Raw genomic sequence first — 12,814 nt, forward strand, 5'->3', positions numbered from 1 at the left:
TTTTTGGATTTAGCGGTGCAAAATGGTCCTAATTCAGTTGAAAAAACCTAGACAACTTGCAAAAAACATTTTTTTTATAACCCAGTGTTATTGAATGTCTGTTGATGAAATGCACATCCACGAATGAATGAATGAATGAATATTGTGTGGAGATGACAGATTAGGCTGAGCAAATTCAATTTTTCCTCAAATTAACCCATAAAGACCCAAAAGGCCACTGGTGATACAAACCATCCACTGATCGAAACTGTTTAATACCTGTTGATCAACTAATCCTATCAATCTAGACATTCGGAGGCTCCATAGTTACCGTGGAAACACCGTCATCTTCCACAACATTGATTCACCAGTAAAACCAATGGAGTTGGATCAATGACAGTGGATGGAGACACTGGGTTTATGTTCATTTAATGGGAGATTTTGTTGAAAAAGTCACTTTTTCTTCAGTTTTCTCTGTTTTGATATAATAACTTTTCATGAACATCTGAATTAAATGTAAGAAATTGAATATAGGAAAATACATGATTTACGCTGAAAAATGCAAAACACAGAGGATAATATAATAAATTGTGATAAATCACTTAAGAAAGGTTAAGACTAGAGAAAAATTCATTTGGGAACTGACACAAAAGTTGCACTGGGTCTTTATGGGTTACTTCAGTTTTTTCTGAGCTTTTATGAACATTTTATGATCAGTGAATACAGGAAATACAGTGAATGCAGGAAAATACATGATTATCACAAAAAAAGCATGAAATACAGAGCATAATATTATAATAAATGCTGATAAATTATGAAACGAAAGGTTAAAATAAAGAGAAAAACTCATTTGGGAACTGGCACAAAAGTAGCACTGGGTCTATATGGGTTAAACAGGCTGGAGAATGGGAGTTTTTAGAACAGACCCCAAAAATGCCCCAGTGGCAACAGTGGTCAGTTTGGTACCATATTCCTGTTGTCACTCAGCTCTTAAAGCCCCTCAGGTGTTGAGGTGCAACATTAATGAGTTGAGTCCTGCCCCCTGGTACCAGACTGTGTTTCCTGCAGACTGAAAGGAGTCTGATGTTGGCCTGCTGTGGTTTCTTCTGTATGCAGAACAACATGACCCATGTATCCCATGTTCCTCTGCTTTGTGAGCCTGACTGATGACATAAAATTGTGGAAACGAGGAGAAGACAAAAATTGAGTCAAATCTATTCACAGTTGCGTTGCCAGATGACAATCATACGGAAGACTTCTACTTGCTTGACTTAACATGGGTAGTTATTCTAATGTCTTCCTGATAATTTGTAGTATTACTAATCAGGATGGATGATGGTAGGAGGAGTGCCACTGATGCTGGCAAGAACTTTATTTTTCAATCGTCTGTTCATGTACTTGTGGTCAGAACAGTATGGAAACTTCTCCATCTGTAAATAATCATACACATTATACTGTATTAAGGGGGTGAAGGTTGCATCATACTCCTATACAGACCCATTCTTCATATTATTCTGAGCTGAAGCCAAAGGTTAACAATGGAGGCATAGTGACACGTTGTAACTTTATCCATGCATGCAACAACATCTGCTACAATGAGCAATTTAAACAGTCAAAATGTATGATAATCAATCAAATCTGTACACTTTTATATTTTATATATATATATATATATATATATATATATATATATATATATATATATATACTTAATTTTTATCTCCAAATTTTACAGTATACACAATAAAGACATAAATTAAACAAAAAACAGACCACAACCGTTAGAGCATCTAGGTTTAACCTTTAGACAAATAAAATACAGACAGGTTCAGGACAAATTAGGCAAAAAAAAACAAAGCCAAAATAAGCATATGGGTGCTTCTATGAAACTGGTCCCTAAAAACAAGACATGGGGGCTAAAAATTCAAACCAGATGTAGACGAATGTTATGAAGCAAATTTGGAAGCACTTTGGATCTATTTAGGAAGTACATACTAACTGAGATAAAATTGACACTATTTTTCAGATAAAACACATTTTTATATTATTTTACATTATATTTAATACAAAAATCTGTATGTAACATGGTCAAAAGGACAAAAATTATGCGCTACTGTTTTTTTAAAATATCTCTTTATTCTCTCACAGGTACATTTTGGAAATTGAACTAATTATGCCAGACTGTTTCACAAAAATGACTGCTGTTGCAAAATCATTTGCATTTTATATGTGTTTAAATGGGCAGGTTCGTTATGTAACGCAAGTGGACACGATAGGTTACATGCAAAACCTGGAATGAGACTACCAATTCCTGAAAACCCACATGTCTGGATTAGAAAAACCACTAGGATCATCAAATTTAACACAGTGTCTTTATTTATAGCGCTATATAAGACCATTTCAAGCGATGTTTTCAAAATAAAACGCACTGACACCTAGGTAGCCTTTCCTGTCCCAAATTTGGTCATATTTTTGGCCCCAATATTTTATTAAAAAAATCATTAATTTTGGGATGGCTCAGAGCAAAAGTATAATTCTTTTTGCATTAATCTGAGGTCATCATTAAGTACATCCCAGGGGAGAAATGTGCCTAAATTTATCTTTTATTATTGGGTTTAAAAAGCTGGCAAAGTGCCGGATCCTAAAATGTACCCAGTTTCATAGAAGCACCCATATATAAGTTAAATTATACAGGTTCAAGGATTTCTTAGATTAACATACACATTCCATTTTCTCAATATTTTTTACATTTGTCAGTCAAATCTGTACACTTTTTAATACTAACCTACTTCTTCTTGTTGCATTGATGTGATTTACACCCGTCAGTTTTGCATAGCGGCAGGCCATCTGTCATTTGTTTAATGCGATGGTTTACTAGAGAGAATTTGGAGACTTTCGATGTTGTTTTGACCCAGGCAGCCTACCTCCCATATCTCCAGAAATAATACACTGCTTTCATCAAGTGCCCACGCTGATCTATTTTGGTTTAAGTTTTTCTCATGAAGTTTTGTGTTTCTTTCACACACATAATACAAAGTTTCAGCATGAGTGCTATCATATTTACCTCAGATTTACTGTGGTAATACAATGTGTTCACAGTACACATGCTGCGCTCCTGTTGATCCCATATTTTGGAGCCCTGTAAGTCATTGTGGTGTTGATGTTCATTTTAGAATTATGGTAAGAATGTGCAGTGATGTGCCTGGGCAGACGGTACTTGGCTGTTTGTCGTGGTGGTGGTCTGAGGCTGCTTAATAATGACGCTTTGGTTCTGGAAGAACACTGAGCTTCTGGATTGATGAAATATCCCCAAGATCCAGCATCTGAGGCCCTGAATTCATTACACATGTCCACAGTCGCTGCAGTTTAACCATGTGCTCAAGCGCTGGCTGTTGATCACTCGTGGAGATAAAAATCACACAGAAGCTCAGTCCTGAGTCTTGAGGGAGATGATTGTTGGGTGAAAAGCTACTAGAGACTCTTGAAAATAGAGATAAACACTGTTAATACGCCATTATGTTTATATTATATGATGATATTTGAGAGGAATCTTCAACTTTGCCTCCCAATGTTGCTTGTGGTTTTAAATGAGTAAATAAGAACAGATAAAGGGCTCCAGATGTGCCATAAAGGCAAAGTTTGGTGAAGTGGTAAAGCGGTGTAGTCATGTCAAGGTCTCCTAAAGGTTAGTAGGTTAGTATAGGGTAGGCAGACAGCAGGTCGTCTCTTAGTAGGTCACCAAACACTAGTGAATTCCAATGGTGAACAAATAAAGCAAATTTCAACTAAATGTAACACCTCAGACTGCTAACAGTGAGCATCATACATCACAAGTCACATAAAACCTAATGAGCCACCAATGGGGAATCTCAATGGGACAAAACTCCAAATTGACCGATTTAACAGTTTCATGTATTTTCCTCTCATCAGTAAGAAAAAACTGAATTAATGCTAGCCAAACTAGATTAATTGTTTTAACTCAGAAAGACCCAGTACAACTTTTGCAGCAGTTCCCAATGAGTTTTTCTCTCTATTTAACCCTTTCATGTATGAATTTTGAGAACCTTAGTCAAATTTTTTTTCCTGAGGGTTTTTATTCCTCTTTAAGCATATAAAAAAAGTGATTGAAATTTTTTTTTATGAAGCTATTTTTCATGAAGTTACAAAAATGCCCACTCATCTGGACACCATGCATTTCATATTTGAGGCAAAAATTAAAACCAATCATCAAAAAGTGATATGCTGTTTGAAAACTACAAAATAAAAACCTTTTTCATGCAACTCACATTTTAACATACTCTAATACTAGTTATTACTCACTTCATGGAGATAATATGCAAAAAAAAGCCCAACTTTTTGATTAGGAAAATAGTTAATTACAGTCTAACAACAATTAGCAACTGATTTACACTAAAACGTGTTGGTGCAGATCAGGTTTACCAAGAACAGCAAAGTTACAGTAATCGTATAAATGTCCGTGTATTATTACGGGATGGTGCATAAGCGTCCACTGTGTTGGCTGATATGCAACTAAAACAACATAAAACATAGATATACAAGAGAAAAGCTGGAGAATAGCTGTACACTGTAGTGACCAGTATGCATGAAATGATTAACCTTGAAGTGACTTATCATTATTTATTATAATATTATCCTCTGTATTTTGCCTTTTTCAGGGTAAGTCATGTAGTTTTCTTTATATTTAATTCACTTATATAGATGTTTATGAGTAAGAGTGAGAGAGATGTTCAGAGTAAGTTCAAAGGTTATTATTTTACAACAGGGAAAACTGAAGAAAAAGTGACTTTTTCAGCACATAAAACTATCTCCATCCACTGTCACTGACCATTGTAGAAGATGACGGTTTTCCCACAGTAACTACGGAGCCTCTGAATGTCCAAATGGGTCATATCTGGTGACCATGAAAAGATGTCAAACTGTATTTTACCCCAATTATTTACATGTATTGATAGGATTAGTGGATCAACAGGTATTAAACATTAGAAATGAGTGGATGTTTGGGTCTTTATGGGTTTATGTGAACATACAGTTTACTTGGGGATGCCAATAAAAATCTCCCTGAGCCCATCTGTGACCGGTATGACTTTTAAAAGGGCTCTTTTCAGTCAACTTTATGTCTAAAAGAGTGAAGACAGAACTCTGTAAAATGCCTTTTATTACAACCTCCTAAAATAACTGGACTTCTGATCTGCCAAAGCTATTGGACGAGAGAAAATAAATTGGAAAACATGGAGTAGACAAGAAGGGAGAGCACGATCTGTTGTCCTGTTAACAGCAAGAATCAATAACTGTCAAAAAAGGTCATCAACCACAATACCACAAACCTGCTGTGCCATTAATAAGCACATCATATTTCAGTAACAGGCATGCGATTTGATGTGACATGTTATTTTCTCCTTACCCATTTTTTTCCTGGATTACAATCAATGTTTTCTTCGGAATTTTAGGACATCACATGAACTGAAAGAGGAGGAATGTTCGTGCCACGTGACATGGTTGTTTACGGTAAAGAACATTCTGCCATTTTCGCTCCATACATTATAGATGACTAACTGGAAAACAACCAACTTTTATTGCGCTATAAACATTCATTGTAAACTAGGTGTTTCAATCTTGGTCTGGCAGTACATCTCCTGATTTCCAACCCCCTGCTGGTCTTTACAGTCTGTACTCAGCACCACTTCTTCCTTGTGTCTCTCACTCAGTGGGAAACAACAATATACTGAGTACAGCATGAGCGGGTCAAAGGTTAGGGACTCTGTGGTGTGGGGCCTTCTCAACACAGATACGTTTACAGTCATATGGCTGTGTGCGAGTGTGAGTGGCAGTTAGCAGTGGGTAAGCACACTGAAAGCATGTGAGTTTGAGGTGTGATCACTGTAAGGTTGTGTCATTTTATTTTGCCAGACACCACTGCACTGTGGGGCGTCGACATCAGAGAAAAGTTCAACAAATCTGTGGTTAGACTGACGACATGCTACTGATGCCTGACCACTGTTTTTTTCTTTTTTTTTTTCACAAGAAGCCTCATCTTGACTAAAATATTTTGACACGTCCTGACTTCTATGTTTTGTCTTCTTACACATCTTGATCCTGCATCAGTAAATCCTCTCATGGCTTTGCATGTGCTTCGGATAAAAACGTCTGCCAAATAGCAAATTGTACAGTGTGTTCATGGATGTAATGTAAATGCATCATTACATTGTATATGCAGACTACGTTGTCTCAACAGAATTGTGGAGACAGATGATTATACCGTGGCGCTAACAGTTTGACAGCTAAAAACACAGACGTATGCAGATCTGCACTGGTACTCTGCCAGTGTTCATCAGAGGAAGCGTGCAGTTAGCATGTTATTAATACGATCATGATGGTGAATTATGGTGTGAGCAACACTCCTCCAGGGGAAGCGCCTTCTCTCAGTCTGCATGTACCCAAGCCACAAGCATCCCTGAGTTACGTAACAGTGTTTTATGCAGGCTTAGACTTCCAAGTGTCTTTTTCTTTCAGGTCCTTAGGGCCACACAGATGGACAAGTGAAATGAGGTTCCAATATCCTGATAAGATCAGCCAACAGAGAAGCTCATCGCTCATCTGTCATCTGGATAGAGCGATAGAAGGGTGACCTGTTCTGGCTAAGCACATTTCCAGGTGTTTATGATTTTTTTTAAAAAAAAGAAAAGCTCTGAAGGGAATGGAGCTAAATATCTGCCAGACCTTTGTTCTGTGTCTGTTGTCAATGGAAAACCTTGCTTAGAATGAAAATTTAACACAAATGTGAGTAAAACTACAGGGATGAACAACAATTACGGTTTTGGAGGAACTAGGAATCAATAGAAAAAGCAGAATTTATTCAAATGTAAAACCACATACGATACACTTTTTAGAGCATTTACAGATTATTTACAATTTCATGAACACACATATAGCATTCAAAACTAATACTTCATGCTCCTGATGGATAAAAAACAGGATAGAAAAACTTGAGTGATTTGAATCAACAGTCTATAATGGTTCACAGCAAAAAATGTGTTTAATTAAAATGTAAAGTGCATTATCTGAGCAGACATGTTGTCAGGATGGGAGTCTTCAGAACCAGGCAGAGAAGCCGTGTTTTTCCTTCACCACCCATATGCTGTCAATCACCTTTCCATACTGGAAAACACAGAAGAGACATTTCAACTTGAGTAATAATATTTACTCTTTGAATTTGGAGTCCAGGTGTGCTTTGTGTATGTTCCCCTGTGTGCTCACCTGGTCATCAGAGACCTGCTCCAAGTAAAGATGGGTGGTGTTCACTACTTGCATGCGGGTGTAGCCGTAGTCTGTGCTGCGGAAAGCGCTCCACTCTTTGGGGTTTGGATTGAAAGTGTCAGTTTTCTCTCTGCAGCCCTGTGGAGAAATCAGAAGTGCTTAAGTTGAATCCTCTGTTAAAGACGAGACGCATGCATCTCCCAAGGTCTGTCCACAAAGCCCTGTGTGACATTTACAACTGTGGCTGTTGGTCTTGGTGTGAGTCTGGATGCATTTTAATATGTGGATGACTAATCCCTCTGTGGTCAGGTGACTAAGTATGCCCTGCACTGCTCTCCACCACATCAGAAAACACTTACCAGCGGAACAGCTGGTGCTAAATTAATTCAGCAGAGCAGCTGCTGCACAGAACTGACGGTGTACAATACATAACGCAACACATAACATTGATTTTTATTGTCTGCATTCGATTCATGCAGTGATCTATTCATTAACAGTTTTGGAGGGATGTCAAAGTACTCACAGCAGAGCCTGTGATGATGTGTACTGGAGCTTTGGGGTTCACATATGGCTGCTCAGAGCTCCCATTGTACACCTACAGAAAATATATGTAAAACCAACTTAGAACATGAATAAAAGCTGTAGGCATTCAGTGAAATGAGTGCAGGATCTCACCTTATCACCATAGACAGGCCACAGCCTCTCATATGTGTGCTCATGTGCCCACAACTCCAAATCAACCCCTGGAAAGATATTTGATGATAGTCAGTCGCCTTCTATGAGTGTCAATATAGAGAAAATAACCAACACAGCTCAATTAAGTAACACTGTGACACTTGCTCTGTAATCAAATGTTTCTCAGATCCTGTGCCTGTTTAATTTTGAAATTTCTCAGCCATCAACAAAAGCTTAAGATCAGAGAAATAAAAACTTTCAGCACAAGTTAACTACTTTAAAGCAACAAACAAAAGTCTGAGAAATGTAATACAGGAAAAACATTTGGGAAGGGACTTTGGGGATTTTAGCCAGACCAAAGGCCTGCTTTTTTAATAAAGGATGTTTGGATTGCTCAGCTCCCTGCAACTGTTAGGACATTATTCTGTCTGAGCGTGCAAATTTGTGATCTTAAACACCCATTAGCAGCACACAGCTGGTTGTCAAATAACGACCATACCGTAGCGGTAAAATAGATCCTCTAAGCCTGGTGCTGGTGGTTTGGTGTCGTTCCGTCCCAGCCGAACCTGACATATAACAGAGAAATAATGACATGAGCTGGCATTCATGACCGAAACACTACCTACGACCTGAAACACTACCTGGATGAGTCCACGATGCCCATGGCAACCTTACCTCACATCAGTGCCAAGTACTGAGAGAATTAAGTCCAACTGGAAACTATTTAGTCCAAATTACAGTGATTATGACAGTGTACCATGCTCAGCGTGGTTAAGGGTTTCAATGTGGACTGGCCAAACTGCAACACGTGTGACACGTCTGCTACCAACAACCTAACTATTAAATATGCCAGGCAACACAGCAGAAAATGTATCCTACACACACTTTTATGTAATAGAAACTTTCAATAATATAGATCTGCAGATCTTTGCATAACCAGGAGGGCAGTTAATAGGTGTTTTATGAATTATTTACACATCACTTAAAAATAATTGAATATCTCATATTACCAACAACTTAAAGGCATAATATGAAAGTTTTACATGTTACTAAGGGCGAAGACCAACAGAACATGAATGGAGAGAGAAGAGAGGGAGATGAAATACAATGTTATTTTTTATGAAAATTTCCAAACAGCTATATTCTAAAGCACAAATGAACCTGCCCAAACCTACTCACAACCCTATGGAACAGTTTGGTATGAGGTAAATGTTTTGATTGTGTGTGTACTTTGGCCAACTGTGTTGTTTTTAACGTGCTTTATAAATAAAGTTGAGTAAAGTAGAGTGTGTGGCTCAGCAGTGCACACAGAGCTGCTGGAGGTCCACAGCAAAGCAGGGAGAGGAAACAGATATGTAACTGGACTCGCTATATTTTTACCAAGTGCCAAACTCTGTGGCTCAAAGGTGAGGCCCACATGTAAGTGTTTAAAACTGCAGCAAGTTGAATGTCCACTGGGGGGTGACTCCAGAAACGAGTCAAAAAACAGAAACTCTAAAGTTAATTACTCACCAGTTAAGATCATATTAAAACCAAAAGTTACGCTTAAGTAAGGGAGCAGCCACTGTGATTGATAGGCGAGAGCTTTCTGTGTCTGGTGATTGACAGCTAGTGTTAGCTCGACCGCTCAATCTGACATTCAGAGCCCGCATTTACTGAATAACATGTATTTTTGACAGGTAGCTGTGAGGGTTCTGTCATGAAGTTTACCGGTTCTCAATCAGAATATCTGGCATAACTTAGTGCATTACCTGATGTTAGCCTGTATTTATATTGACTTATATAATCTGTTATCTAACCTGCCAGTTAGTACAGGTAGTAATAATTTATTCTGATCTCAACTACAAGTTTTAACATATTGTGGCTTTTACAGTTTCACTTAACAGTTAACCAATGTGGTTGCAGTTTTCACTATATTCTGATTTCAATCCTGGCTCTTTTCCAACTCCTCTCTCTTAATCCAAACAACAGTGCTTTTTTTTAATACAAAACCAACTCGGCAACAGCCACGTCAAGCATCTCAAACACTGACAACAACAGCCCAAAAACAGAGGGTTCGTTCATTATTTACAGAAGCATCTATGGTTTTTATAATTTCTGTTTGCACATCCTGCAAAGAGGTATTATTGGCTGGAGGTCTAAACTCATCTTAAATGCTGATGTCCAGAAATAACCCAAATACAAGAAACTTTCAGTGTATTATATGTGACAATGGAGAGGGATTGCTATCTTTTGAGTTGATACACAAGTGTTTGGTTTTTTAAAATTTACATATTATGCCTTTAATAAAAAATTTTTTTGGGTGACATTCATGCCTTAAGAACTAAATCCATTACCATGAAACACTTGTACATTGATATTCTCTTAGTAGATTCTAGGTAGACTTTGTTTTACATACATAAGAATCAAATCTGGTGCAGTCATCCAGGTCATCATCAGAGCAGTACATGGGTCTGTGTCCCATGGTGATGATCCATGGACGTACTGCTCTGTTTTCTGGCAGGTTGGCCTCCTGGGTAAAGAGAAGGGAGAAAGAAGGGCATGATATGAGTGAATAAATCAGACTGAGACATCATTAGTGACACTGTAGGTAATATTACATTGATAACTGTGATGGTCACTAACCTCCAGATCTTTCTTCAGCCACTCATACTGTTTGAAGAGGAGCTCCTTGCCGAATTCAAGGTAGAAATAAACCTCAGTGGAAAGAGAGATGATGTGCGCTGACCCTAGGTTCCAACTGTGGACACACATCGTTAAATGATGCACAGCCGTGACCCGGTAAAAGGAAGCATGGTGAAAGTCAGCCGATAAGCTGGCCTCACTTTAACCTCAGCATAGTGTGCAAAATCCAAGCGGCACTTTATCCCCTTGAATGATGTTGTCAAATGCGGTGCCAGATGATTGGCTTTACTGCATAAAACACACTTGAGTCACTCAATAATTTCAGTCTGCGTGGGGTTCAGAGGTGGAAAGGATCAAACATGGACCCTAGTGTACTTTAATATCCTTACATATTTATCGTAGATGTCTGCAGGGGTTGTGGAAAAACATACTTAATGTACATGTGTACTGTGAAGAATCAAATGTTTTCCAGTAGCTTTTGTGGGAATCGTTTCTGCCTCCCCTTGTTCTTAACCATGCACATGATGGAAGGGCTCTCAGCCAGCAGCCTATCTGGCCCAGCCACTGAGGAGTGGGCAGCTGGCCTGTGGTCTAGCAAAGTATTATCTTACTGTCTGAGAGAAAGAGGTCTTTAGTGAGCTATGACTCACTCAGTCAGATGTATAGTGCCTTTGTGTAGTCCCCATGTCCCTGAGATAGGAGAGGCAAACTAAAATGAGAAAAAGGAGCTTTACTCTCCTCTGCTGCCAATTTCTTTGGGTTGCCTCTTACAGCTCATTAATGGTTACTGAAATACAGTAGGTCGACTGGTGAACTAGTAGCACAATACACACTATTCAAACAACTCAGAGCAGCATAATATCTGTTCCCATACCTGTACCATAGGCTCTCAGTCTGGCCTGGCATGCTGAAGCGGTTCCTGTAGTTGGAGAAGTTGCTATAAACATATAAGATAATAAAAAAAGGAGTCAGTCTACATGAGACAAAAACTCCCGACGATCACCTATGCAATGAAAAAGGAGTTACTGAAATAACTGTCTATTGGTTTGCTATTTTTTTTAGGTGTTCATTACAGTTTAGGTCAAGGTCAAGGTCAAATTGATTTATATAGCACATTTACAATAACACAAAGTGCTGTACTAAGTTGTAGATAAAAATACAACATATGCTAAAATTTGTACAAATAAGAATAAACATCAGATATACTGAAACTGATGACAACAGATACACAATAATAGAATAAATCATATCTAAAACACAACCAGAAGATTTAAAAAAAAAAAAAAAAAAAAGCCAGTACAAATAGGTGCATCTTTAAAAGAGATTTAGAATTAAAATCTTAGCAGAAGACTCCAGACAGTAGATCAACATAAAACTGACCATACTGCGGACATCTGTTCTGGCTAAAAACTTGTTTAGAAAGAATTTCAGTTCAGGTGATGCTGGACAATCAGAGGTTGCTTATTCAGATTATAGGATGGTGAAGAACATAGTTTATATGAGATAAGATTTGCTGTAGATAACTGATCTGAGGAACTTTCACACATAACAGCACTAGAGGCTGGAGCCTGATGATTAAAACTGAAGCAACTGAGGGAACCACTGTAGATCAGACATAGTGTTAAATAGTCATATAATTGCCAGTATAATAATCAAATACGTTTGTTTAAATAAATATATATACTATACAACTACTATATATACTTATATCTCACACCACACTATTAAATTTATGGGATGTTTTAGGGATCTTTTTAGTCATGAATTTTGGGTGTGTATTCAAAATCTTCCCAAATACTTAGTTTTCAGTAGTTTTGGTATGTTTTCCTGAAATCATATAAATTTTTAATAAATACTTTCCCATAAAAATAATTTCAGATAAATATACAATGAAAGTGTGTGTTTGTCAGCTCTGAAGCTATAATTATATGGATGTCTTTTCATTTTTTCTTCAGGATAAAACTATATAAGTACTACACAGAAAAGCAGTGTTGAAAAGACTGTATTGATTCTTCAAAAGGGTTACATTTATATTAATTTACAGAAATTCATGTAGTAAATTATCTTTTGTTTCTTGGAAGCTCAGCAAGAATGAAGTGGGAAATAGAGCTTTTGCTTTTGGGTTCTACAATGTCTGATAACAGAGATTTTCTTTTCTTTTCTTTTTTTTTTTTTCCCAAAGAAAATCCATCGTATAAACAAGGGGTGAAGGGTGATTTGGGATGGAATGACCCATTAATCTACCAAACAAAGAAGTATT

At 37.6% G+C, this 12,814-nt stretch overlaps 2 protein-coding genes across 9 annotated transcripts in view; one reads left to right on the forward strand and one right to left on the reverse strand.

Annotated features, from left to right (window-relative positions):
* The window catches only part of LOC115413555 (KATNB1-like protein 1), a 42,703-nt gene that overhangs the window by 19,117 nt on the left and 10,772 nt on the right, over positions 1 to 12,814 (forward strand). Inside the window, exon 2 of one of the 3 annotated variants that reach the window (XM_030126488.1) lies at positions 6,511 to 6,651. The exons of the other annotated variants lie outside the window; for them this stretch is intronic. The gene's annotated coding sequence lies outside the window, so the exon portion shown is untranslated. The remainder of the gene's footprint in view (positions 1 to 6,510; positions 6,652 to 12,814) is intronic. 3 annotated transcript variants of the gene reach the window in all.
* Positions 6,829 to 12,814, reverse strand: part of acp7 (acid phosphatase 7, tartrate resistant (putative)) — a 30,580-nt gene continuing 24,594 nt past the window's right edge. For all 6 annotated transcript variants that reach the window (XM_030126483.1, XM_030126481.1, XM_030126478.1 and 3 more), the window contains 8 exons: positions 11,429 to 11,491; positions 10,555 to 10,669; positions 10,328 to 10,441; positions 8,429 to 8,495; positions 7,930 to 7,997; positions 7,778 to 7,849; positions 7,255 to 7,392; positions 6,829 to 7,155 (listed from right to left, as the gene is read on the reverse strand). In XM_030126483.1, the coding sequence (XP_029982343.1) occupies positions 7,090 to 7,155; positions 7,255 to 7,392; positions 7,778 to 7,849; positions 7,930 to 7,997; positions 8,429 to 8,495; positions 10,328 to 10,441; positions 10,555 to 10,669; positions 11,429 to 11,491 (703 nt within the window). In that variant the 3' untranslated portion in view covers positions 6,829 to 7,089. The remainder of the gene's footprint in view (positions 7,156 to 7,254; positions 7,393 to 7,777; positions 7,850 to 7,929; positions 7,998 to 8,428; positions 8,496 to 10,327; positions 10,442 to 10,554; positions 10,670 to 11,428; positions 11,492 to 12,814) is intronic.

This window comes from Sphaeramia orbicularis, chromosome 22, assembly GCF_902148855.1.
Source record: "Sphaeramia orbicularis chromosome 22, fSphaOr1.1, whole genome shotgun sequence".
NCBI lineage: Eukaryota > Metazoa > Chordata > Actinopteri > Kurtiformes > Apogonidae > Sphaeramia > Sphaeramia orbicularis.